Genomic DNA, 26,666 nt, shown 5'->3' with positions numbered 1-26,666 from the left:
GTCAGTGAAGCCCATGAGATCCTACAGAGAATGACTTTGCTTGGCCACTGCTGAGTCCAGGATCTCTGCAGACTCAGAGATGTCGAGAATAAAGACCTGTGTGCGCCAATGTTCATTGCAGCTTTGTTTACGGTGGCCAAGCCATGGAAACAACCAAAATGTCCTTTGATAGATGAATGGATAAAGAAGTTGTGGTACATATACACAATGGAATAGTATTCGGCGGTAAGAAAAGATGATATAGGAACATTTGTGACAACATGGATGGATCTTGAGAGTATAATGCTAAGCGAAATAAGTCAGACAGAAAAAGTAGAGAACCATATGATTTCACTGATATGTGGTATATAAAACTGAAAACAACAGAAGAACAAGACAAACAAATGAAGAAACAAAAACTCATAGACACAGACAATAGTTTAGGGGTTACCAGAATGTAAGGGGGAAGGAGGGCTCTAGGAAACGGTAAAAGGGTCTAATATAGGGTGATGGAAAGAGAACTGACTCTGGGTGGTGGTGAACACACAATGTGAGATATAGATAATGTATTACAGAAACGTACACCTGAAATCTATGCAACTTTACTGACAATTGTCACCCCAATAAACTTTAAATTAAAAAAAAAAAGAATAGCTGCTGAGCGGAAAGGTAGTTTGGTCTGAGGTCAGACGGGCTGGACTGAGAAGTAGGTTTGGGGCAGGCTGGGGTATTCCCCAGGCGTGCTACTAACCTAAACTACCTTTAAGGCAAGGAAACCATTGTTTAGGGTACGTCCAGGGTGGGTTGAGGTACGAGAAAGGAACTGAGGTCCTGTCTCCTCACTATAATCTGAAAACCCATCCAGTTTGCTATGGTTTTTGTATTATGGGCATTACATGTTACATCCTCTTAATTCCTTGAATAATCCCATCTGTGTTTCAGCTGAACAAGGCAAATAGTTTCCGTCTTCAGTACATATAGAAAAGGAGAGGAGTATCTCCAAAGAATTTTTGTTCTTAAACTCGAGTGTGCATAAGGATTCCTTGAGGAGTGCACTAACATCTAGATAGAGGAACCAATCATACGTTGAGAAGCATTTCTCTAGATATTTCAATGAAGGAGGGCAGAGGACTGGGAAGGGTCTACAGAGATACATCTACAACCAGCAAACCATTCTTCCAGAAAGTAGCACTTGTGGCTGAAATCAAGGGAAATAGAGATGCAGTTTTTTGGTCTCAGAATGAAAAGTCAGAAAATTGACGAAAGATGTTATTTTTGAAAAGATAGGATATCCAAAGGCTGGCCAACATTTGCCTTTTTGTTTTTTCAATATCTCTTACCCATAAATTGGATCTATTAAAAAATTTTAATACATGAAAAGCACCTAGTAAATATTACCATGTACCAATTCATCAAAAAAAGTAAGCGTTTTTTGAATTAATGTTGAATCCTAAATTATTTTTCATAAAATGCCAGAGAGCTGAAAAATTCACTTCAATTTCCTGCCCATGCCAAAATATATGAGGGATCATTTGAAAAGCTAATCACTTCAGAAGTAATTCTGTAATCTGTAAAAAACAAACAAACTCAAAAACAAAAAAAAGGCATCTAGTAAAATTCAGATGCAGACTATGTGATGTACCTTCTTTAATTTCCCCTGCGTTGAGGAGGGGAAGCTAAACTAACAGGCATATTAAGAAGCTTCTATCAGCCTCCAATTTTATCTGCAGGTGCCCCAGTAACAACTGGAGAGAGACGTGACACCACTTTTAGGGTCATCTGTAATCTCAGCATGACGAAGATGGTCCTAATTCCTAAAATGAGAGACTGGGTAACAAAGCAGGTTTCTGCTTCAGAACTCTCCGGAGTGTTATTCTCTCCCAAACATGTATCATCATTTGCTTGGGGACTTAGTTTCCTGTCACTGGAGAAAAGTTAACTAAATCCTTCTTTTCACCATAAGAAGAAAGGAAGTGACACCATATCACCCTCTCCTCCCACTGTGTGCTTGTTCCAGACTGAGTTATATTTGGTTGATGAGATGGAATGGCAATAAAATAAAGATATTTTGCTAGAGCATGAGTGATGACTATCCTGGCCCAAACTATATCTCCTGCTCTATCAGAGATGGCTTCACCAGGGTTCCCCAGGCTTACAAATCTTTGTGGAATTCTTGGGCTGAAGAACCTTTTCATCTATGCCATGTGCCTGGAATTAGCGAAATCATTTCTATGAACACTTATAATCTGCATCTTCTCTAGCACAGTACCAGAAAAGCGTCAGACAGATTTGTTGGTAAATACTGGAGTCTCTAATTGCACAGATCATTAAAAAAAAAAATCACAGCTACTTTTATACTACTCTTACATTGGCATGGTAAAAAATTGTCCCTATGATTCCTTTTATAAGAGTCTAAATCGATTTCTATGCTTGCACACACATTCTACCTTTGTAAAGCTTTGACTTTTGCAATTTTTTTTTTTTGTGTGTGTGAAAGATCTTACATCTATATAGTTTTTGCTCTGTGTACTGTGGCTGTTATTTATATCCTGTTTCAACTCTGCTTTGCAATGCTGGGGTAAAGAGTCACAAACTATATTCCTCAGGCTCCTTTGCCAGGTTCCACCAGTGGATGACACTGGCAGGAGATGTGGAGGAGGGAGAGAAGCCGCCTCTCACTCATTTTTTTTTTTCTTCCTTCTTTGGGTGGTGGCTTTGGAGGCGGCTGAGCCTCTGCCACTAACCCAGCTCTTTAAGTGATATTCTCCTCCACTGTTTCTGCTCCTAAGGTGGCAGCTGGTGCCCAGGTGGGGCCCACCTTCTTTGGTGAGTCTAGGTTTTGGTAAGGTAGCAGGGCTGGGAGCTGCCTCCTGCAGTTGCTTATTTGGGTTTCTGAGACTATCTCCTTTCATTTTTCCAGCCTCTCCACACTCGGTAACCAATTCCCTTTACTAAATTTTCTTTGAAATTCTAAGTGTGTTTTCTGTTTCTTTGACTGGAATGTTATCAGTCAAAACTAATAAAGTATGCTATAATGGCTTTCTGCCAAGAACAATTATATCTTGCCCCTTACAGTGGAACTTACTGGAAAGCCTCAGGTGTTAGAATCTGGAATGACATGGTTATTTTAACAAATCCTTTGATGGTGCTTACTATGTGCCAGGAGGTATTATAAATGCTTTCCAATTATTATTTTATTTAAACTTTATAATAACCCTTTGGAGCACAAGTATAATAATTCATATTTTATAAATGAAGAAACAGGCATATAAAGGTCAACTGACTTGCCCAAAGTTAGATTGCTAGAAGTGGCAATTTGAGAGGTAATACCCTAATTGGTGATTTATAATAATAAAAATGCAAGAGAAAGACCCAGCCGGAGGTGGTAGTAAGAAGGTCTGTATGCATGGTTGGAGTAACCAGATTAAGCAGCAGAAAAACACAAAGAGTCTGGAGAGGTCAGATTCAATCTTAGCATTATGAGGAGGGCTGCAGAGACCTTCCAAGGGCCCAGTGCAGCCCTGGATTGACATCCTGGTGTAGCAGGTAGCTGCCATGGCCACAGGAGGTACTGCAGGCCTGTGTTAGCCCTTCCCTGAGGTTATGGTTAGAACACTGAAATTACTAGAAAGTCCTTGCAACACCTTTCTTCTCCTTCTATCTTGCACTGTGTTTCCCCGAAAATAAGACCTAGCCAGACAATCAGCTCTAATGCGTCTTTTGGAGCAAAAATTAATATAAGACCTGGTATTATATTATATTATATATTATATATATTATATTATACCTGGTCTTATATTATAGTAAAATAAGACCGGGTCCTATATTAATTTTTGCTTCAAAAGATGCATTAGAGCTGATTGTCTGGCTGGGTCTTATTTTTAGGGAAACAAGGTAGGTAATGAAGGTTCCTCCTAACCTTACTATGTCAACAGATGATACAAGATTTTCTAAATCAAGCAGACACATACGTAACAGAAGTCTCTTCTCAATGATCATGTAACGATTTGGAGTCCACCTGGAGAACTGGAAATAAAAACTCGAGGAAATACCTATTTTAGGTTTCCTGTGAATTTAAATTAATATGTCATATTTTCAGTCTCTGAACACTCAGTCTCTGACGTCTTGGAAAGTGAGAATCCTCACTCAAAATCACATGAGAAAAGAAAAGGCAAAAACAAATGAGGAAGAAGTGAACTTGGGCATATGTTACCGAATTTCCAGTAACAGCATCATCTAAAAGTCATCTTGTCTGAGATGTTTGACAATATGGATGAGGGCAGCTGTGGAATAGCTGAGGCTCGTGCCTTATATTCTGTATCAGGACTGTGGGCAGAAACCATGGCTCTACTTTTTAGCCATTTGACCTCGGGAAAAGTACCTAATGTTGCAAAGCATCCTTCATCCGTAAACTGAAGATAATAAATATAATCACCTTACAGGGTTGCTGGGTGAATTCAGTGATTTGATGCATGTAAAGAAATTAACACAGACCCTTAATACAGTCCAAAAACTAGCTATTATTGTAGTTATTCTAATTAAACTATTATTGATGGTCTGAAGTATGACTAGTACTATGAAAGAAAAGATCCCATAGCCATCATGGTTTTAATAAGCAAACTTAGCCAGTCACTTTTAGAACAAATGCCATAAGTAGACAGGGACATAAGCCCACTCCTTTGTCTACTGGAAATACTTTAGTTATTAAGCAGCAAAAATTGGCTCAAACACAGGGCCAGAATTCATGTTAGGAAAAAAAACAACCAATCAACCTTCTATGCATATTATACACAGCAAAGATAAGACCAGAAGACTTTGGAGGCCATGATGGAAGGGTGGTACGGTAGAAAGAACATGAGGCTTGGATCCCAGGGATGTGTGTTCCAGTTTGACTCCTACTAGCATATTGTATGACCTTGGATATGTCACATAATGCATATCTCTGCATTTCTCTTTCTTTATCTTTTAGACAGATTTGTAAGATAGTGGGTCTGTCTAACCTTGTTGGGATTGGCTCTACGCGTGTGTCTTTAAATTTGAGTGGTAAGCAATTTGTGGGGAGGGGCTTGTGGCTAGAGGCAACTGTTCCACTTCTGTATTATGATACTCTCCTGGCAGGAAGAAAGGGGCACAGACCTGTGGTCAGATCCACTGGGTCAGCCTCTGAGATCTAGAATGGTAGACTTGTCATTTAGGGAGATTTTCCAGCTGTCTACTGATGTGCAAATGACCAGTGGCTTTTCTTTTGATATATTTGCGCTTCTCATAAACTTCCAAATGTCTGCAGGGTGAGCGAGCTATTAGGAATAGCCACTAGCAAAACAGGGCACTGGACAGAGTGGGGATGTTGGTAAAGGCATCTTTGATGGGAAACTGTAACTACATTGGAATGCAGTAGGGTTTTCAATCCTTACACATAATCAGTGTCAGCTTTGCTACCAACATTTCCACAACATTACATTAAATTGTTCTTAATGTTGAGATAAAACACATGTACCTCTGCATTTCTCAGTGCTCAATTTATAGCTCTTTTAAAAAACAGTTCCCCTAGGAAAGAAAAACTTAAGGATCAAAAATTCAGAATTTAAATCCTACTATTTGACTGGGAAGCATGTACCCATAACAGTTTCTCTTTATTCCCATGAATTGCACTCTTAACACAGAACTGTGCAGTGAAACTTGAAAATATGTACTCCCAATCATCAGGTTAAATAAATATATATTTTAAAAATAACACTATTTTTTCCTTTGTTTCCTAGTCAATTTTTTTTACATAAAAAAAAAATGGATTGCTGCTGACGTTTTTGAAGTTACAAGGAAGAATCCTTTTAAAAAAAAAAGAATCGTTTTGTTAAAGAGACAACAGTTTCCCACCGTAGCATATAATTTAGGTGTGGAGACATCCAGGCACTAATCAACACCTTTCAAAGTTAAGCCTTCTACAAAGTATGACAGAATGACAACCGCTAGTTGCAGTATATATAGCTTATTTAAGGGTGGATATGTATAACACAATGTTAAAATGGGAAAATAGACCACTGGCTTCCACAGAATAGTGATTCAGAGATAAAGAAAGAGAAAAACTAAACATGTGAATTATAACATCAATATTCAACTCATTTTCTTGCCAGGCTATCTGGATTAGACTTTAAATCTTAGTAGGGCAGATGAGGCTTAGCATAGTGTGCATTTATTGCTTCGAGAGACACCCCTACGACCAGGAGGCCACTCAAGGGAAAAAATGACAGAAACAAAATACGATCATGTCTTTTCAGTTTGCCAGTAAGGTTCCCTGTTGAGCAGTGAGGGTTGGCTGTGGTGGGTGGGGAAGGGGAATATTGATTCTCAGGAGCTGGCACACCATTATTTCTCTTGGGAGTTCTTTGTGCCTTCTTTGCACCTTTCTTTATGATTTCCCTGAGGCAGTGGTTAAGATCTCTGACTTCTCTCCTACATCAAGGCTAAAAGCAGGAATGCCCACAGGAGAGGAGGGCAAAAAGCAGAGATGAATGAGATGAATGAGGCAGAGGGCGGTAACCTGAGGGGCCCATGCTTTTCCTCTCCAGCTGAGAAATGGCAGGAGGCAGTGGAACCAAGTGGTGCCAAAGCTAGTGATTTTTTTCAAATGAATCCGGGTATTCTGGTGAAACTGCTGACTTTTTAAACGATAGCTTATTTTAAAAACATTCTGGGTTCACCAAAATGCTTTTCTCTGGCTTGCATTCTGTTGGCTGGGCAGCCGCTTGATTGTGGAGAAGCTGCAGGGCTGCTGGGGGGCAGGTGGGTGACGTGTTCCAGGAGTCATTTCCTGATGTCCAGCCGGGAGTGCACTGCCCCAGTCTCTCCACAGATCTTGTAAGCACTGAATTTCCTCTATCAACCCCTTTCTACTTAAGATAGAATGGTTTCTTGTTCTTGCAACTAAACCTAACCTGGACTGATAGATATCAAATTAAACCTGGAGATACAATGCCAAAGAAGACTTATTTCAAACAATTTGCTTCAAAAAAAGAAAGGGGAAAATATCATAGATAACACTGATGTTTTCCCCATCCAACCATATATTATAACCAGTGTCAGCATAAATAAAAGTACCATGAATTACACCACAGGCCTGGAGTTTACAAAAGTCGAGCATGCACGGGGGCTCCCAAGCTGGCCATGAAGGACTGGGGGTCAGCAGGGGGCAGTGCCAGACCCAGGGGGAACCTTACACATCCCCAAGAGCTGAATACTTCTGGCCAAGAGACTGGACACTTAGCCACAACCACAGCCACCAAAAACAAGCAAAAACACCCTTTAAATAAAGTTCTAGTAAATAATTTAATAGCATATCCAAGTACATGTCCCTGATAATGAGAACAGAAGCAAACAGTAAGTAACCACCATGGCTTCACATGAAAATTGTTGTTGACCTTGCAAAGAACTTCCTGTGACTTTTCAGCCATCTCTCGGCTGCTATTTATATTTGAGAGCAAAAGAACGCTGTTCAGCTGAACTACAGACAGGAAAAACTGTAGCTTGACTGATTTACATAACAAATTTGAACAGTCAAGGTACACATTAATGTTAGGTATAAGTCACCTTAAACTTTTCTAATCCAAGGAAGCTAAACAAATTACTCTTACAGTTCAGGTGAGCTGAATAATTTATGATGGAGCCTTATTTGTTGGCCCTGATAGTAGAGCTATCCAAACCGAAGCCCAGCTAAAAATCTGTGGCTCACCTGGTGATTTGTTCCACTTCTCCAGACCTAGACAGGCTGCCTCACCTGTGATCAGCTAACTCGTATCTAGCTGAGAAAGAGGGAAACAGCAACAAAAAAGAATTTCTACAGAAGCTCCAACTACAAACCTTAACTTGCCAAAGGACTAAGCTAGAGTCTATAAATATGCATATATTAAAAATGAATCTACCATACCGAGTCCTTTTTCTGGAAGCGAACCAAGCTGCCAGGCTGGAGGTGAAAAATGGCTTACAGTGTAAGAAGCACTTTACCTCCACCAATTTGACCTTGATACTCAAGAGCTAGATTTCAACAAGAACTAGTTCAACATTAACGGATAACTACTGACAATGTCTACAAAGTAGTCCCCGTTCTGGGATTAAAGCTAATTACAAAATCGTATATGTAAAAACAGAAGTAAATAAAACAGCTAATCCCACAATGTTGTGAACGCTTTGAGAAGACAGCATTTTCTATTCTCCTAGAACCAATGTTTGGGAACATTTTGTTTAAAAAGGAAAAATATCTAATAACAAATTAACTTCTATCTTTTAGAAATTTCAGTAACCCACCCCAATGCTCGAAGTCACATTAAATGTTTGAGAGTCACTATATTAGTTCCCTGTTGTTGCTGTAGCAAATTATCATAATCTTGAGGCTTAAAAGAATAAAAATTTATTATCTTACAGCTCCGGCAGTCAGAAGTCCTATCATTCAGGATGTTGGAAGCGTTGTGTTCCTTTGTGGAGGCTTAAGGTAGAGGCCTTGCCTTTTTGGCTTCAAGATTCTCTACCTGCATTCCTTAGCTCGTGGCTCCTTCTTCCATTTCCAAAGCCAGCAGCTGTAGTATCTTCAAATCTCTCTCTGCCTCTGACCACTACTCTGGCATCACATCTTCTCTGACACGAATCTTCCTATCTTCCTCTTTTAAGCACCATGTGATTACAATTGGCCTATCGGGATCATTCAGGATACCCTTCCCATCTCAGGATATTTAACTTCACCACATGAGCAAAGTCCCTTTTGCTATATAAGGCAACCCAGTCACAGGTTCTGGGGATCAGGATGAAGACAACTTTGGGGGTGCCATTAGTCTGTGTATTATAGTCACTAAGGTCACCCATACAAAAAGAGAATATTCAGATATCTTTGCAACTATTGGTGTAACTTTAACCAAGAGTGCTTGCTTAAAAAAATCCACTCACAAGTAATTATAAAATGGAAAAAGAAAAAAATAAACAAATAGGACTACATCAAACGGAAAAATTTTTGCACAGCAAAGGAAACCACCAACAAAATGAAAAGACATCTTATTGAATGGGAGAAGATATTTGCAAATGATACATCTGATAAAGGGTTAATATCCAAAATTTATTAAAAAAAGTCATACAGCGCAACACCAAAAAACACAAACAATTAAAAGATGGACAGAGGACCTGAATAGACTTCTCTTCGAACAGGACAAACAGATGGCTGGCAGAGATATGAAAACATCTCAACACCACTAATCATCAGGGAAATGCAAATCAAAACCACAATGAGATATCATTTCACACCTGTCAGAATGGCTACCATCAATAAATCAACAAACAAGTGTTGGTGAGGATGTGGAGAAAAAGGAACTCTTATACACTGTCGGTAGGATTGTAAATTGGTGCAACCGCTGTGGAAAAAAGTATGGAGGTTCCTTAAAAAATTAAAAACAGAATTCCCACGTGATGCAGCAATTCTACTTAATTTATCTGAAGAAATCCAAAACACGAATTTGCAAAGATACATGCACCTCTATGTTCAATGCAGCATTATTTACAATGGCCAAGATATGGAAGCAACCTAAGTATCCATAGACAGACAAATGGATAATGAAGTGGTACATACATTACGCAGCCATAAAAAGGCATCACATCTTGCCATATGTGACAACATGGATGGAACTAGAAGGTATTAAGCTAAGTGAAATAAGTCAGACAGAGAAAGACAAATACTGTATGATTTCACTCATATGTGGAATCTAGAAAACAAATGAACAAACAAAACAGAAACAATAGATACAGATAACAAACTGATGGTTACCAGATAGGAGGGGGGTTGGGAGACTGGGTGAAAAAGGTGAAGGGAGTAAGAAGTACAAATGGGTAGTTACAAAATAGTCATGGGGATGTGAACTACAGCATAAGGAATACAGTCAATAATACTGTAATAACTATGTTTGGTGTCACATGGGTACTAGACTAGGCAGGGGATCACTTCGCAAGTTATATAAATGTCTAATTACTGTGCTGCATAGTTGAAAGTAATATAATATTGTATCTCAACTGTAACTGAAGAATACATTTAAATGTATTAAAATAAAAATGGTGAAAGACTGTTTTCTTCCACAGAACCAAGTATATAATCTCTACAGGACATAATGATTAACTATAAAGAAAAATCAGGAGAGTCTTCCTTACACGCATTTATTGCCACAGTAAGAATCAAGCATGTTCTCCCTCTCCCTCCCCCTCCTTTGCCCCTTTCCCCTCCCCCTCCCCATAGAGCAGGAGCCAGGCACATCCTGGTTGTTAGGGACAGCATGTTCTCATTCAGAGATATCAGTCGAGTGATGTTGATATGGTAACAGCAAGATTGGTAATTTGATCGCGCTATTACCTGTTTGAATAAAGCGTAGTCCTGTCATGAGAATAATGTTCGTTGACATATAAGGAAGAAGATGAAATTGTGGTCGCCAAGGAAGCAGCTTCAAACAGTGATGGTGTGCTAGGCACCAGGTCTGGCCTGTGTCGGGATCCCAGCGCTGCGTAACAAAAGCAACACACACACAATCATGAATCTCCGTAATAAATGCTGCTTTAGTATCTGTAATAATTTAAATGAGTCAATTTAATAATTTAAATGAGTATTAATTTTACATATCAGGGTGCAAATTAAATTATTAATTAACTGTGCTCTTCTGAACTGCAGCAGAAATGTAAAGTAGCTTCTTGCAAACAGGTTAAACAGAAAGGAAATTGCATTAATTTACAAAATGGCTTATGGAAATGACATTATGTTCTTTTCAAAACCTAATAAAGTGATTTACTGTTTCAAAAGATGACATAAAAAGCTCCGAGGGACTTACAGAGATAATTCGACAGAGATTAAAAGGATGATTGGCAAATACATAAACAGAGAGTGACCCTGCTTTCCCCTTCCTAGGATAAGCACATATCTGTGATTCTCAATTTAGATCTAAGAACTCAGACTTTTTAAGAGCCAGGAAACAGGCTTCACAGCCCAACAGCTGGCTTATACCTTAACCCTGTTTGAGCCCACACATATCTTTTGAACATTATCCACTGCTCTTCTTGACATCATATTTTAAGAGCAAGTCTGCCCTTGTAAAAATGAGAAAACTCTTATTTTTTCTTCAAAATGTCAGTGCCAATAAAAATACATATGTAAGAACCGCCCCCCCCCCCCCCCCCCCGACCCCATCAGGAAGTTGGAATATTTGAGGCGGAGCAGTGACCCATACCTACTTTATCTGAGTCTGTGGTTTCTTTCTTTCTTTTTATTTTTTTTTAAGAGTTGAATGTGGGTCATCTTAAATCTTATTCTAAACTTTAGACAAATTTACATCCATTATTGGCCATCCATTATTGGTCAGACAGTCCTTTAATTAAAGGTCCAGTCACACAGAACAGAGCTTTTCTAAAAAGAGACGTGCACGTCCCCAGAGAGAGAACACTGTTCAAATCCAGTCCTTCAAATTCTGCAGTTGGGGTCACGCTGATTTTTTTTTAACCTAGACAGATATTTTATTTTTTATTGAGAGCTAATTGACATATAACGTTGTATTCGTTTTAGGTGTACAACATGATTTGATACATGTGCATATTATGAAACAATCACCACAATAAATTTAGTTAACATCCATCACCAGAGTTACATAATTTTTTTTCTTGTGATGAAATCTTTTAAGATCTACTCTCTTAGGAATTTTCAAATATATAAACAGTATTGTCAACTAGTGTCACCATGCTTTATTGTGGATTCTTTTTAATCATTCCCCCAGACTAAACTAAAACAGACAATAATAAATGCAATATAACTTTAGGGTGTTTCTGGCATTCCTTTTAAGGCACAACAGATTCAAAATTATGTATTTTCAGGAAGTGTGTGAATGGGAACTGATCCTAATAGGCACTGGTACGTGAGTGTGAGGTTTGGGATTTTGGATTTGAAAGGGAAGAGATGGAGAGGTAGACTGAGGCATGGAGGAAAAAGGAGGCAACCACAGAAAGACTGGACTCCGGACTAGAAGACTGGATACACATTAAAATGTATGAGATGGTGCAGCTCTGCCTCCGACTCAGGTCAAAATAAAGAACTGCTGTTAAAAATAACAGATGATAATCATATAAAAATATGAGTAACCAAAGGGTGCAAAAGGCAAAAATGAGAAAGGCTTCAATTTAATATGACAGCTGGCTAGCAATCTTGATCCCACCTTCTCATTAAACACAGAGAAAAATATGAAAACCCTCAATAACACTGAAAACTGGGTCTGAAAAATAACCTCACATCAGATTCAATGAATTGCCACTAAATATTAAAGCAGATGGAACTGAAGTGACCTGAGAACGACTAATGCCGACTTGGCTTGACTTCATAAATCAGAGGCTACCTGAGTAGAGTATCTATCTCTGAGTAGATATTACATAGAAAAACACTATCCGTCCACTGACGTGGGCCCAGGTCATACATAACCCAAACACTGGGTAGCTGATCCCTCAACCCCTTATGATAAGCCTTTGAAGCACAGAACTGACTGCTTCTTCATGCCTTCAGTTTTTTAAAAACCTAGTATGGCAGGCAGAACTCTAGGATGATTCACCAGTGTAATCTACTCTCCTTGAGTGTGGGTGGAACTGTGAATACGATGAGAAATTACTTCTGTGATTATTTTATCTGACATGGCAAAAAGAATTTTGCAGATACAATTAAGGTTACTAATCAGTTAACTTTGAGTTAGTCACAGAGGGGATTATCCAGGTGGGCCTGGCCTAATCACATGAGCTCTTGAATTATGTGTCTTGAGGTCAGAGATGGTGATGTCAGAGATTCAAAGAATGAGGGAGACTGACTTTTGAAAATTCACCGTTTGAAGATGGAGAGGGCTGCATGGTAAGGAATGTGGGTGATCTCTAGGGCCCTCGGCTGTCAGCCAGCAAAGACACGGGGACCTAGGGCCTACAACTGCAAGGACAAGAATTCTACCGGTGATGTGATGAACGCAAAAGAGGATTCTTCTCCAGCACCTCCAGGTGAGAACTCAGCCTGGCGGACATCTTGATTCCAGTTTTTGAGACCCTGATAAGCTGTACCCAGAGAACCCAGGCTAGCCTTGTCAGTCTTCTGACATGCAGAACAGAGCACTAATAAATGGAGGTGATATTAAACTGCTAACTTTCTGGTATTTGTGACATGGCAATAGAAAACTAATATAACCAAGATGTACTGGGAATGGCAGAAAACAAATGATTAGAAACGACAGGGAAACTGGGTGATGACGGTGCATTGTGAAAGAGGAAGTCCCCAAATATAGAGCAATATAAATAGGATGAACTTTCGGGCAAACTTGGTAGATACATAGAATTGTCAAGATAAACACATTTTAAAATCGCATGTTAACATTTTCAAAGAATATGCTCAATAAGTTTTTCTTTCAGAGATCTTGTCAGGTGAACCACCTTTCAATTTAAGCACGGGGTCCAATAGTTCCTCTAAAAAAAAAACAACACACTATGTGCCCTACTTTCCATGTTTCCAGGCTTTCTGGATGCTCTGCAGTGCATTTATCATCCAGATTAATATCAAGACTCACTGCTCTAACTTTGGAAGTCATATTAAACATACTATTTGAAAGTAACCAACACACTTTAAAAATAAGCTTATCCTGTTTCCCAGACTGCAGATGCCTTGCAGTTTTATGTGTGTTGTAAGAAAACCAGGCATGTGAGATGGTTAAGGAAGAGATGTCTAGAGAAAGAGGGTAAATGTCTGCCAGAAGGTGGAGCCATCAACTCAGACTGAGAAGCAAGGGCAATTCATTAGCTCTTTTGTTGAAATCAGCAAATCTGGGTGAGAGTAGGCTTATAGGAAGATGAAAAAAGAAAGAAACCCAACATGGCACATATGGGTAAGTGCCACAGAAGGGAACAAGAATAACATCCTATTCTAAAGACTCTGAGGAAAAGACAACCCAGAGAAGAGATCTAATCTTCTACAGGAAGTAGAAGAAAAATTCAGGAAATGTTGCTATTCTCAAAAGAATATACTATACTGATAAAAAAAGAAATCTAAAATGTCACATCCTCTTACAGGATTACAAGAGAAAAACCAAATGATCCACTCATTGGAGAGAGAAAAGTATTTGATAAAATTCAACAGTCATTCTTGATAAAAACCTTTAGCAAACTAGGAATAAACAGGAACTTCCGTAACCCGATTATGAGCAAACTTCTCTCTCAATAGTGAAACATTAGAAGCATTCCCTTTAAAATCAGGACAAGGCAAGGCTGCCACAATCACCACTTCTGTTCTTCATTGTGCCAGAAGTTCTAGCCAGCAAGTAAGAAAGAAAGGAAAAAAGATGTGAGGTCTATGCAGTAGCAACAAACTGCCAGAAAACCCAAATCTTAAAAAGATACTATTTGAAAAGACACAAAATATAAAGCTATGCCTATATATCCAGCAGAGGAATAAATCTAACAAAAGGGAGGTATGTATGACATGCAAGGAGAAAATTATCAAACTTTGATTAAATTCATTAAGAGGACTTAAATAAATCGATAATTCATCGTTAATTGTGATTGTACACATGTATAAGTATGTGTATATATGCATATAATGTGTATGTGTATTTGGAAATAAAACATATACATGCACAGAACAAAGTCTAGTAGTCAAAACACCAAAATGTTCAGATTTGTTACCTTCAGGTAATGGGATTATAGATCTCTGTATTTGACTATTTCACTATCTTCTAAATTTTCTTTTACCATAAACCCCAAATTGTATTGTTCATGCATTTAAAAAATTTTACATTTACTGTATCATACTGTAAATATCTTTTCAAAAGTTAGTTAATGGTCTTGTTTCTCACAGCAGGTATTTTCTAATTTTTCTACTGTGAGTTTATATTACTTGTAAAAAGAAAATCACAAGAACTTTTTTCCAAGTTACATTTCTTTACCTTCTTCATCAAGGCTGCTAAAACTTTGCCCTTCGGTCAGTAAATCCCGCTTCTCATCCTTCCATTCCTGGCTCACTGAGGACACAATCTCCTGTGAGGTGGCCTTCAGGGCAGCAATGGAATTGCACCTTTTTTTAGAAGGAGAGGCCTTCAAAGCTAGACACAAAGGAAAAAGGAGACAAATAAAGATACTTCTTGTAAAACCACATTATTGTTTTATTTATTAAGATTTTACTTATCCTTTATAAACATTTTAATCATTATTTGAGTAGAATGCAAGAAGCTGTGTTTTATATATATAGCAAAGGGAAAGGAAATTGTGTTTTGGAAATATTGTTTGTCCAAAATGACTTGACTTAAATCAGAATATCTTAGAATAAATTCGAGTTGAAACATCTCTCCAGATTTTGAAACGAAGTCTTATTTGAGTTGAAATTCAAACGTTTTGCTGCTGAAGAATTATTTTTCCTCCTTCAAGCAATGCTTCTCTACTGCCGGGAGGAGGTTGGGTGGGTTGGTAAATGCAGATGGTAAAAGAAGGGGAATTTCTCACGACCCTAGTTTTATTAACTTGGGGCTGGGAATTTCTCAACACGCCAATCTTATACTCATGTTGCCCAATTTAGCCAAGTTACTTCTGGTTGCTTTTTTCTTTCAGTGACTTTCTTCTGAAATTTCCTGCCCTTTGGGTTTTTCTAGGTCACAGTGACGTCAGATGTACAATTTAGTCCCGATCTTTGTCTGAACAGCATTCTACTATTTCAGAAGTGTGTTGGGAACCTGAACCAAGGCAAATGTAGTTCCCATCAATCATGCTCACTGATGGCTGTGACTTTACTTGTGATATGTCAGTACGTGCTGTGTCAGCTGCAGTTGGACCATCCCCATTTATATTCACTCTTTGCTGCAGTAATTCCTCTTGGCTTAATACTGTTAGAGAATTTTCTTGGAGGTTAGGGGGAGAGGAAAGTGAGGCTTGTTTATACTTTCCCTTGAACTTGTTTTTGGCAGTGTCTCTCCTTCTTTGGAGGTTTGCATTTAGGAGTAATCTGACAGAGGATGCTTTAAAGTAATTGTGTTTGGTCTTGGGAATCTCAGAGTTTAGATTACACAGAGCCAGCCCATAGGCAGCTTGCAAAAACTTAATTGGAGAAGGACTTTGGGACACACAAATGAGGGCAGAATAGAAGGCGATCTCTCCACTTACAGAGAAGGGAAGGTTTATGTGTCCCATGAGCATTCTTATAATCATAATATAATCACCATCATAAATAACTTTTGTAGAGGGCTTCAGAGTTTGGAAGTCAACATTCACATTCCATATTTCAAATTGTCCACATGGGAGGTAAGCCCTGTCATAGGTCTAAAAACTGAGGGAGGTATGCTTTTTTTTATAGGTCCAGAAACTAAGAGTAGAAACGTAATGGCCTGTTCAATTTCACAGAGCTAGAAAGCATGAAACCCCGGGTATCTTTCTTTGTTTCTTAAGTTGTATAATTGGCGGTTCATTTCATAGCTCTTTAGCACTCTATTTTCTGGTTAAAGTAAAACAAAAAAAGATAAAACTAGAGATTTTTTTCTTTGAGGAGATTTTGAATGTTTAAAAACAAATCAAAATTGTATTTAATAGTAAATAAGTTGGACCAAATAAGTCACATTTTTCTTAACTTCTCATGCTATCAAAACTGTGTTCACACTTGCCTTATAGGTGTGAAGTAATCACCCAGACACTGGCTCTTGCCTTTTAATATTTTATCTGCTAACTTTTATAAACCCCCAACTCTTGTCTTTCGATATAGTATTTTCAAATAAAGTGGGGAAGTGGACAGGGACCACCTTTTCCACTGTGGCAGGACTATAAGCATTATCAATACTATCCAAGCAATAAAAAAAGTGATAAAGTATTCAAATGTGCTTAGAAGAGGAAAGACTTTGTTCAATAAATAGCACTGGGACAATGGTTAACTACTCAGGAAAAAACAAGGTTAGATCTACCTTGCTTCATACATCAAAGTAATACCACACAAATGAAAGAAAAACAAGAACCAATCCATAAAAAGTACAAGAAAAATATCAGTGAACATTTATCTGATTCCTCAATGGTGAAGTACTTTGTAAACATATGAATGAGTAAGAAAACAATTCTAGTTATAACAACCTTAAAAAATACTTAAGAATAAACTCAACGAAAGTGCAAGACTGATACACTGAAAACTATAAAATATTCTTAAAAAAATTAATAAAGTCCTAAATAAAAAGACATCCATATTCATGGAATGGAAGACTAAATACTGTTTAAGATGGCAATCAATCTACACATTCAACACCATCTTTATGGAAATACCAGCTGCCTTTTATTTTTCTGCAGAAATTGACAAGCTGATTCTAAAATTCTTAGAGAAATCCAAGGGACACAAAATAGCAGAACAATTTTGAAAAAGAACTCACACTTTTGAAGGATTCACACTCGTGATTTCAAAACTTACTATACAACATTAAAATAATCAGGACAGTATCTTACTGATATAAGGACAGGCATACAGATCAATGGAATAGAACTGAGAATCCAGAAATAAATCCTAGCATGTGTGGACAACTGATCTTCAACAAAGGAACAAAGATAATTCAATGGGGGAAAGAATAGGCTTTTCAACAAATTGTGCTAGGACAATTGGATATCTACGTGCAAAAGAATGAAGTTGGGCTCTATCTTATACCATATAGTACTAGAAATTAAATCAATAGTTGTAAATCGTGTATATGGTACCAGAAACTTGTGTCCAGAACATGTAAAGAATTCTTAAAACTCAATAAAAAGACAAGTATTTCAAGTAAAAATGGGCAAAGGATTTGAACAGACATTTCTCTAAGGAAAATATAAATCGTCAATAAGCACATTAAGATATTCAACATCATTAGTCATTAGAGAAATGCAAATCAAAACCACATTGAGATACCACTTTATATCCACTAGGGTGTCTAAAATAAAACAGTCAATAACATACATTGGGAGAATGTATATAAATCGGAGCTCTTATATGTGGATGGTGGGATTGCAAAATGATGTAGCCGCTTTGGAAAAGAGTTTCGCACTTCCTCAAAATGTTAAATGGAGAGTTACCATCTGATCTAGCAATTCTACTCCTATATCCCCAAGAGAAATGAAAACATATGCCTATATAAAACCTTGGACATGAAAAACTGCATTATTCATAATAGCCAAAAATGAAAACAATGCAAATATCCATCAACTAATGATGGTATATTCATAAAATGGAATACTATTCAGCAATAAAAAAATACAACAAGATGGCTAAACATTGAAAACTTGTGAAGTAAAAACAGCCAAACACAAAAGATCACATACTATATGATTCCGTTTATATAAAATATCCAGAATAGGCAAATCCATAGAGACAGAAAATAAATTAGTTGTTGCCAGAGGCTGGGAAAAAGAGAGAATGGAGCGTGGCTGCTAATGGGTATGGGATTTCTTTTTGGGATAATAAAAATGTTCTAAAATTAGATAGTGGTGGTGGTTGCACAGCTTTGTGAATATACTCAGAATCACAAAATTGTACACTTTCAAGGAGTGACTTTCATACTAAGTGAATTCTATCTCCATAAAGATTTTATAAAAAATAGACTAAAAATCAAAATGAGAAAAAGTCAATAGATTTGACTACTTGAGACGTAAAATACTTGTTACATTAAAAAACATACAAACTGGGTAGACTGGCAACACATGTCCTAGTTCATGGAGTTGAAAATGCCACTGATTGTGCCACTGATTTATATACTACTACTAAGAAAGCAAAAACACGGTTCTCCCACCGCCAGTCCTAGCAGTTCAGGCAGCAGGAAGAGCCCTGGAGAAGTCTGCGATGTTGTCAGCTAAACCTGTTCCTAGGAAGCCAAAAAAGGCTGCAGGAAAGGATGAATCTGCAAACAAAACAGTGCCAACAAGTGGAAGAAGGGGGAGCAAAAGGAAAACAGGCCGCAGTGGCTAACCAAGAGACTAAAGATTGACCTGCAAAAAATGGTGAAACCAAAAATGAGGAGAGTTCAGCCTCTGATGAGGTCAGAGAGAAAGAAGCCAAATCTGATTAATGTCATGTTATCATGTCTTATCAATGGTCCCTGTTCCCCTTCTTATGCAATCCAGAGGAACATTTTAATCAACTATTGTATAAATGCAAGCTTTTTAGTAGCTCTAGAATCATTTTTAAATAGGAAGGAATTCCCCTCACCCCATTTTTTAAGTGTAAATGCTTTTTTAAGAGGTCAAATAATTTGCTGGCTGTTTAGTTTTTGGTACAACCAGAAAATTAATGGGATATTGAACATAGAAGGCTTTGACTGTCTTGGGTGTCAGCTTAACATTACACAGATGGGGGTAGTTTTTATATCCTATTATACAAAGCATACTAAGTGGTAATTTGGAGTCAGGTGTGCATTTAATATATCTTGAACATTTTAAATTCTTCTATTCCTGTGTTTTTGGCAGAATTGTTTCCTAAAGAAAATCAGTCCTTGCTCTTGGCTTTCCCTGTCAGAATTCTGTACACTCTGTAACATTTTTGGTTGTAGTAGTCCAGCTTTCCTAGCAACTTTGTTAATGTGCTGTGGAAGACTGAAAATTTGATTATGTAGTGCACATAATATTAAATTGAGAATGAATGGGACTTTGATGTATATCAACAGTGTATTAACATTTGAAAACATTGGTACTTGATATTCTATTAGGCAAAATTAGCTTCCAAATTTTAAGCTGGAAAGTCACTGGAATAATTGTTTAGAAAAGAATCACAACTATGTGACTTTTTAGGCTTTTGTATGTATGTTAAAAATTGTATACATATTGAAATGTCTGAGTACTTATCCTCAAATCAACCAATAAAATCTTGATTATAAAAGAAAAAAAAAGAAAGAAAAACTCCCATGATAGGGAATTTCATGGAGGAGTCTCACTAAAGCTGGGACATTGAGGACCACATCCCCCATAAACCTACCAGGGGCTACAAGAAAAGTCACGTTTTTCCAACTTGGCAAAGGGTGAAGGGACGCAGAAAATCTGCCTTGAAAATTTGAACCACAAGTTGGTATTCACATAGGCATGCAATCTGAATAAACACTATAATATCCCATGGTCCCTCTTCGGCAGACCGGACCGGACCAGACCAGACCAGACCAGACCACACCAAAAAAACCAATAAACTTCCTTAAAGCATTTAATTTAATTGGTCTTAATTTGAGACCAATTTTAAGATACCACTGAGATAGTCAAATGTGAAACAAAAGTTTTTCTTAGAATAAGATTGAAAAAAGGTTGATATCTTTAAAATGTAGAGTTCATATAAATCATTTGGAAAAATAATAAACAGCTACTATAACAGGCAAATATTACGAAGTTCAATTCTCAAGGGAATGACAAATGGCTAATAAACATGAATAATGGTTGAATGTCACCAGTATTTAAGAAATGCAAAAGAAAACAACCAGATAACATTTTTTTTCTTTTCAGAGTATTATAATTTAAAGAGAACAATTTTGGCTAAGGGTTAGAAGTGTGCGGACTCTTGTGGAAGTCTATAGTGGCATAATATTTCTGTGCAATTACGTGCATTTTAACCCCCTAGTATTCCTTCTTGGGATCTATCTTAAACATAAATTTGGACACAACATTTATTTAAAATGATGTTCATAAAATATTAGAAGTAGAAAAAGGAGAAACAATTTCAATGTCCAATAATGAAAGAATGGTTAAATAGATTATGGCACACCCATATAATTTTAATATTGTATCGCAATTTTGAATGGCATTTTTGTATAATAGAATATACAGTGATACAGGAAACGAGGTTACAATATTATGCAAAAAATAGAGGAAATATACATAAATTCATACACCATTATACTATCATTTTAATAGAAATACACCTAGCACAGAAATAAAGATTGGTAGGAAGTACATACATCAATAAATTAGTAGTGGATATTTCTGGGTTACGGGATATCAAGTAATTTTCATTGTTCTCTAAATTTTTTTTGAGTTCCCAATATTTTTACACTGAAAGGGTTTTACACTCACAAAAATTAACTCAAAATAGATTAAAGACTTAAATGTAGTATCTGAAACCACGAAACTTCTAGAAGAGGACACAAAAGAAACAAGCTCCTTGCCATTGGTCTTGGATTTTATATGACACCAAAATACAAGCGAAAAAAGCAAAAACAAACAAGTGAGTTACATCAAACTAAAAAGCTTCTACATAGAAGAAGAAATAATCAACAAGATGAAGAGTCAACTTATAGAACGGGAGAAAATATTTGCAAACTATATATTAGATAAGGGGTAATATCCAAAATATATAGAGAATTCATAAAATTCAGTAGCAAAAACCAAATAATCTGATTAAAAAATAGGCAAAGGACCTGAATAGATATTTTTCAAAAAAAGACATATAAATGGCCAACAGGTAGACGAAATGTTGCTCAACATCACTAATCATCAGAGAAATACAAATCAAAACCACTGAAGCTGAAGCTGAACAATAATGAATGTCAACTACAATTTTCTAATATATATATGTAGTTACAAGAAGTGGAGTTCAGCATTAGGAATAGATACAGTGGTAATGTAATGGCTGTAGGTGATGTCAGAGGGGTAGTAGATGGGGGGAGAGGGTTATCATTGTGTGAGGGATATAAATGATAAATATCTATTACATTGTTTTGTATATCTGAAACTAATAAAAAAATGAAAAACAACAACAACTACAAAAAACACACCATGCAGTATCACCTCACACCTGCTAGGATGGCTATTATCACAAAGACGAGAATAAACAAGTTATTGGCGAGGATGTAGACAAAAGAGAACACTTTGCACTGTTGATGGGAATGCAAACTGGTACAGCCACTTTGGAAAATAGTATGGAGGTTCCTCAAAAAATTAAAAATAGAACTGCCGTATGATTCAGCAATGCCACTTCTGGGTATATAGCCAAAGGAAATGAAATCACTGTATTGAAGAGATATCTGCACTCCCAAATTTATTGCAGCATTATTCACAATAGCCAAGACATGGGAACAACCTACGTGTCTACTGACAGATAAATGGATAAAGAGAATATGGTCTACACACACACACACACATACACACACACACACACACACAGAATGGAATATTATTTGGTCATTAAAAATGAGGAAATCCTGCCATTTGCAACAACATGGATGGACCGTGAGGGCATTATGCTCAGACAGAGAAAGACAAATGCTGTGTGATCTGACTTGCCTGTGCAACCTAAAAAAGTTGAACTCATAGAGACTGAGAGTATAAGAGTGGTTACTGGGGTTACTGGGGACTGGGGATGCATGGGTGAAATGAGGAGATGTGGTCAAAGGGTACCAACTTTCAGTCATAAGATGAATAAATTCTGGGAATCTAATATACAGTATGGGGACTATAGTTAACAACACTGTAGAAAGTTGATGAGAGAATAGATATTAAATGTTTTTATCACACACACAAAATTTGCAATTATGTGAGGTGATGGATGTGTTAAGTAACTTAATTGTGATAATCATTTTGCAATGTATGTGTGAATCAAATCATCACACTGTACACAAACTTACACAATGTCAATTGTATCTCAATAAAGCTGGAAAAAAATTAAAGCCTTAAAAAAGGAAAGTCCTTTACTTTCACTAACAGAAATAAACTCCAACAAATATTATTAAAAAATCTGTCATATAAATATAAAATATGAACATCCTACTTTTTCAGGTTTTTTTTGGCGTGGCCAAATTGTCATGTTTTGGGTTATGAAATTGGACCACAGAATACCTAAATGATAAAAATAACTTACGTAATAATAGGGTTATTTTTTCCTTTTCACATAGTTTACAAACTTACTACATAAGTAATACATATCCCTTGTGGAAAATTTAATAAATATTGATGTAAGGAAAAGAAAATCCACAGAATCCCATGATTCCGAATAACTATTGTTAGCTTTGGGTTTGAGGATCTTCTTCTAGTTCCTCCCTAATGGTTTAGTTAGGGTAAGGATTCGCAACCTTCTTTTTTAATGGAGGCATTTCCAGCTATAAATTCCCCTCTAAGCGAGCACCGCCTTCACAGCATCCCATATTTTTGGTATGTGTGTTTTCGTTTCCACTCATCTCTAAGCTTTTTCTAATTTCCCTGTGCTTTCTGCTTTGCTCCACTGGTAATTTAAGAGTGTGCTGTTAAATTTTCACATATCTGTGATTTTCCAGTTTTTGCTCATTATCGATTCATTCCATTGTTATTGGAAGAAAGGAGAAAGGGATTAAGAAGTACAAACTTCCAGTTATGTACAGCATAGAGAACATAGTCAATATTACCACAATAACTATGTACTGGGGCAGCTGGTTACTAGATTTATGGTGGTGATCACTTCATAAGGTATATAAATGGTGAGTCACTATGTTGTATACCTGAAACGAATATAATATTATATGTCAGCTATTATTAAAGATAAATTTATAAAAGATTCTTTGTATAATTTCAATCTTTTTAAATTTATTGAGAATTGTTTTGTGGCCTAACAATAAAGTCTATCCTGGAGAATATTCCATGAGAATAACCACTGTTAACATTTTTATATATCCCATTAGAATTTATTGTGCATTTAGGTATGCAGACCAATAAGTATATATTTGTGAATAAGTCTATGTCTATAAGAATTAAGTGTACTTTTAATACACCATTTTTATTTGTTGCATAGTTTTCCTTTAATTTTATTGTATTATAATATATTTAACCAATATATTATAGGGTTGAACATTTAGGCAGCTTCTAATTTTTTCCACTACAAAATAGGACTTTAATGATTATGGCATCAATAAATATTTGACCGGGATGCTTAATGATAATTACTAAATAACAACTGCTACTGGGAAATAAATAAGGCCAAACCCTTCCAATCAAAATCCTGTAAAGACACACATAGTGAAGTCAGTATGTAAGTGCTAAAAGAAAAAAAAAATCATAAGAATCTTACCTTGAATTTTCTTGAAAACTCTGGAATTCATAAACTTTAGAAATCTGTCTGCGTAAAAGCTTGGTCTATGAACTGAAACGGTGTCCTGAAAAGACAAATCAGGTATCACAGATTTACCTCTCAGACAGTTCATTTCAAGCTAGAAGAAAGATCTATGCAATTGGTTCTCTCTGAGCTAATGTCCTTAACGAGAAGGTGTGGACTTTGAGAACCAGAAAAGAGCAGTGTCCTGTGTTCTGGGGGCCCAGGAATTGGGCTGGGGAGGAGGCAGAAGACTCAATCTAAGCAAAGATTCTAGATACTCATGATGAACTAGAGCATGAAGAGGGGCAGGGGAGAGGCAGCAAAAAACCCCTGCTAGTTTATAAACCAAAACAGCTGATCCTCATTCTATTGTGCGCCATGAGGAGCTTTTAGTCGTTTTTTTACATACAGGCTGACAGTGATTCAAGTGTCATCCAGAATGCAGGATAACACTTTCAGTCAGGAACAAAAACTGGGGACATAAACAAAACAACCCTCATGTAAGAGTGAGATCTAGGTCAAAAAAAAAAAAAAAAGTGTGCTGGTTTCACCTCCCAGTAATAAGGTACATAGACACTGGGAAGATTCCTAGGAGACAAGGCTGACTGATGACCCCTGTTTTATTGAATTAGCTACTAATTACATAGAGTTGAACTGCATTAGATTGTTAACGCAATTCTCTCATGCTTGGTAGGAGTCTTTAGGACTGAAGACGCATTTTATTGCAAATTCAGGGAGATGGATGAAGGAGCTAATTCTGTATGTTTATTCAGTAGTAATTTATTTACTATCCAAGATATACATTTCTAGAAATAGTATATTTGCTTATTTAATGCGCCATTTTGATTACAGTTTTGTGAATTCCTGTAAGTAAACTTCTAAAAATTAAGTTTCGATTCTTTAAAGTATCTGCAGTGGGTTTGGAAGAAAAAATATAAATTGGACCAGAGGTGTTAGCTCTAATGTAAAAAGGCTGTGGGATCCTGGGAAAAGACAGTGTCTTGGTGTCTCTGTTTTTTTCTTCTGTGAAGTAGGGTGTTCATGAAGCATAAAGTAACTCTGTAATCAGCATGTTACGAAAGACATGCGATGGAGGAACCCTCTTTGGCTAACTTACAATGGAGGATGAAACGGTGTGTTTACTCTCTCCTCCATATTCAAAGAATTATGTAGTCTCTACTTTTCTCAGCCAAAAGGGAAAAAAAAAATTAACCCTGGCCTTTTAACAGAAGGAATAGTTGATCTGAATAATAAGCCTAAGTTTAATTCTTAGAAACAAACTTGTGAACATGTTGTTTAAAAGTGCATTCTGATGGAAGTCATTCCTTAACATTTGGACAAAATACAGATATTTCATGCCGAAAGGTTATTACCCGTCTTCCACAGAACTGAGAAAGTGGGTGTTCTTCTCCAAGAAAGGAGAAGCATAGCATCTATGATTTATCCTCTTTCAAAGGAAAGCATGTGCTAACATCTTAAAAAAATGTGTGAGCGAATCTTTGACCAATATATTCTCTGGAACTGTCACTTCAAGTTATTAACCGAGGGAGGCTGAGGCCAGTGAATGTTCTGTCAGCAACAGGAAATGGAAATCTAACATTTAGATAGGAATGCGTATGCGTGTGTGTGTGTGTGTGTGTGTGTGTGTGTGTGTGTGTGTAGAGGGAAAGGGGAAGAGGGAGGGGGAGAAGGAAGGGAGGGGAGAGGAGAGGAAAGGAGAGGAGAGGAGAGGAGAGGAGAGGAGAGGAGAGGAGAGGAGAGGAGAGGAGAGGAGAGGAGAGAGAGAGAGAAACTGCTCCTTGATAATTTTCTTCTGTTAATGCCAATTCTGGGTCCAAAAGACATCCTCTTAGTCTTAGTCGTGTATAAAAATCCATAAGAACTTAAAAGTTTTCACTTCCCATGTGAAAGGTATCGTGTTGAAAACTTAAAGTGAATTATTTTATTTAATCCTCACATCAGCCCTATGAGGCAGGTACTAGGTAAGATGACTATGCCCCTTGCACAGGTGGGAAAGCAGGCGAAGAGAGGCGAGATAACAAGCAATGTGTCGGGGTCACATGGCTAGTAAAGTGGTGAATACAGGGTTCAGATCCAGGGCTCTCAACCATCAAAGTCAGGTTCACATCCTTCTGTAGCTTGGTCTTATGAGAACTTCACTTCAACTGTCCTACTGATCTTACCATTGCCTTCGAAAAGAGTCTCCATTTTCTCATGGTCATCTCAAAATCGGGCCCTTCAGATTTCACATGGAAATAAGACACCATTTTGTTTTCCTGGCTTCTACCTAGCCACTAGACTGGATGTCATCTATTTGAAGAGCTATTCAAATTTATGTTGTCTTTGTTGTTACATTTGAACCTATCTGCTAGTCTGGTTCTGAGTTTAAAAAGACGCTGTTTCCTCTGCTCTTCAGGTCTAGTGACACAGGTTCCTAGACATACACTGAAGTCTCTGAGAAATCAGAAAAACATAGTTTAATAAGGAACATGATAAGCCACTTACCCCATCATAAACAAGAGCTTTCCAGGAATGTTCTAACTTCTTCATTAACCTAAACGTAAACAGAAAAACAAAAATGAGAATGTAAAATCACTCCCAGTTGAATTTTCAGAAGCTTTTGTTAATTTATTTTGAAATAATAAAA

The 26,666-nt window shown here is 37.1% G+C and overlaps 1 protein-coding gene across 5 annotated transcripts in view; it reads right to left on the bottom strand.

The window, feature by feature from the left end:
* PIP5K1B (phosphatidylinositol-4-phosphate 5-kinase type 1 beta) overlaps window positions 1-26,666 on the bottom strand; it is a 283,009-nt gene that overhangs the window by 59,049 nt on the left and 197,294 nt on the right. For all 5 annotated transcript variants that reach the window (XM_081066583.1, XM_081066581.1, XM_081066584.1 and 2 more), the window contains exons 10-13: window positions 26,525-26,573; window positions 23,996-24,080; window positions 14,943-15,098; window positions 10,355-10,499 (exon numbers count right to left, since the gene is read on the bottom strand). In XM_081066583.1, the coding sequence (XP_080922709.1) occupies window positions 10,355-10,499; window positions 14,943-15,098; window positions 23,996-24,080; window positions 26,525-26,573 (435 nt within the window). The remainder of the gene's footprint in view (window positions 1-10,354; window positions 10,500-14,942; window positions 15,099-23,995; window positions 24,081-26,524; window positions 26,574-26,666) is intronic.

This window comes from Rhinolophus hipposideros (genome assembly GCF_964194185.1).
Source record: "Rhinolophus hipposideros genome assembly, chromosome: 11".
In the NCBI taxonomy this organism is placed as follows: domain Eukaryota; kingdom Metazoa; phylum Chordata; class Mammalia; order Chiroptera; family Rhinolophidae; genus Rhinolophus; species Rhinolophus hipposideros.
This window is presented reverse-complemented; position numbering and strand designations above follow the sequence as displayed.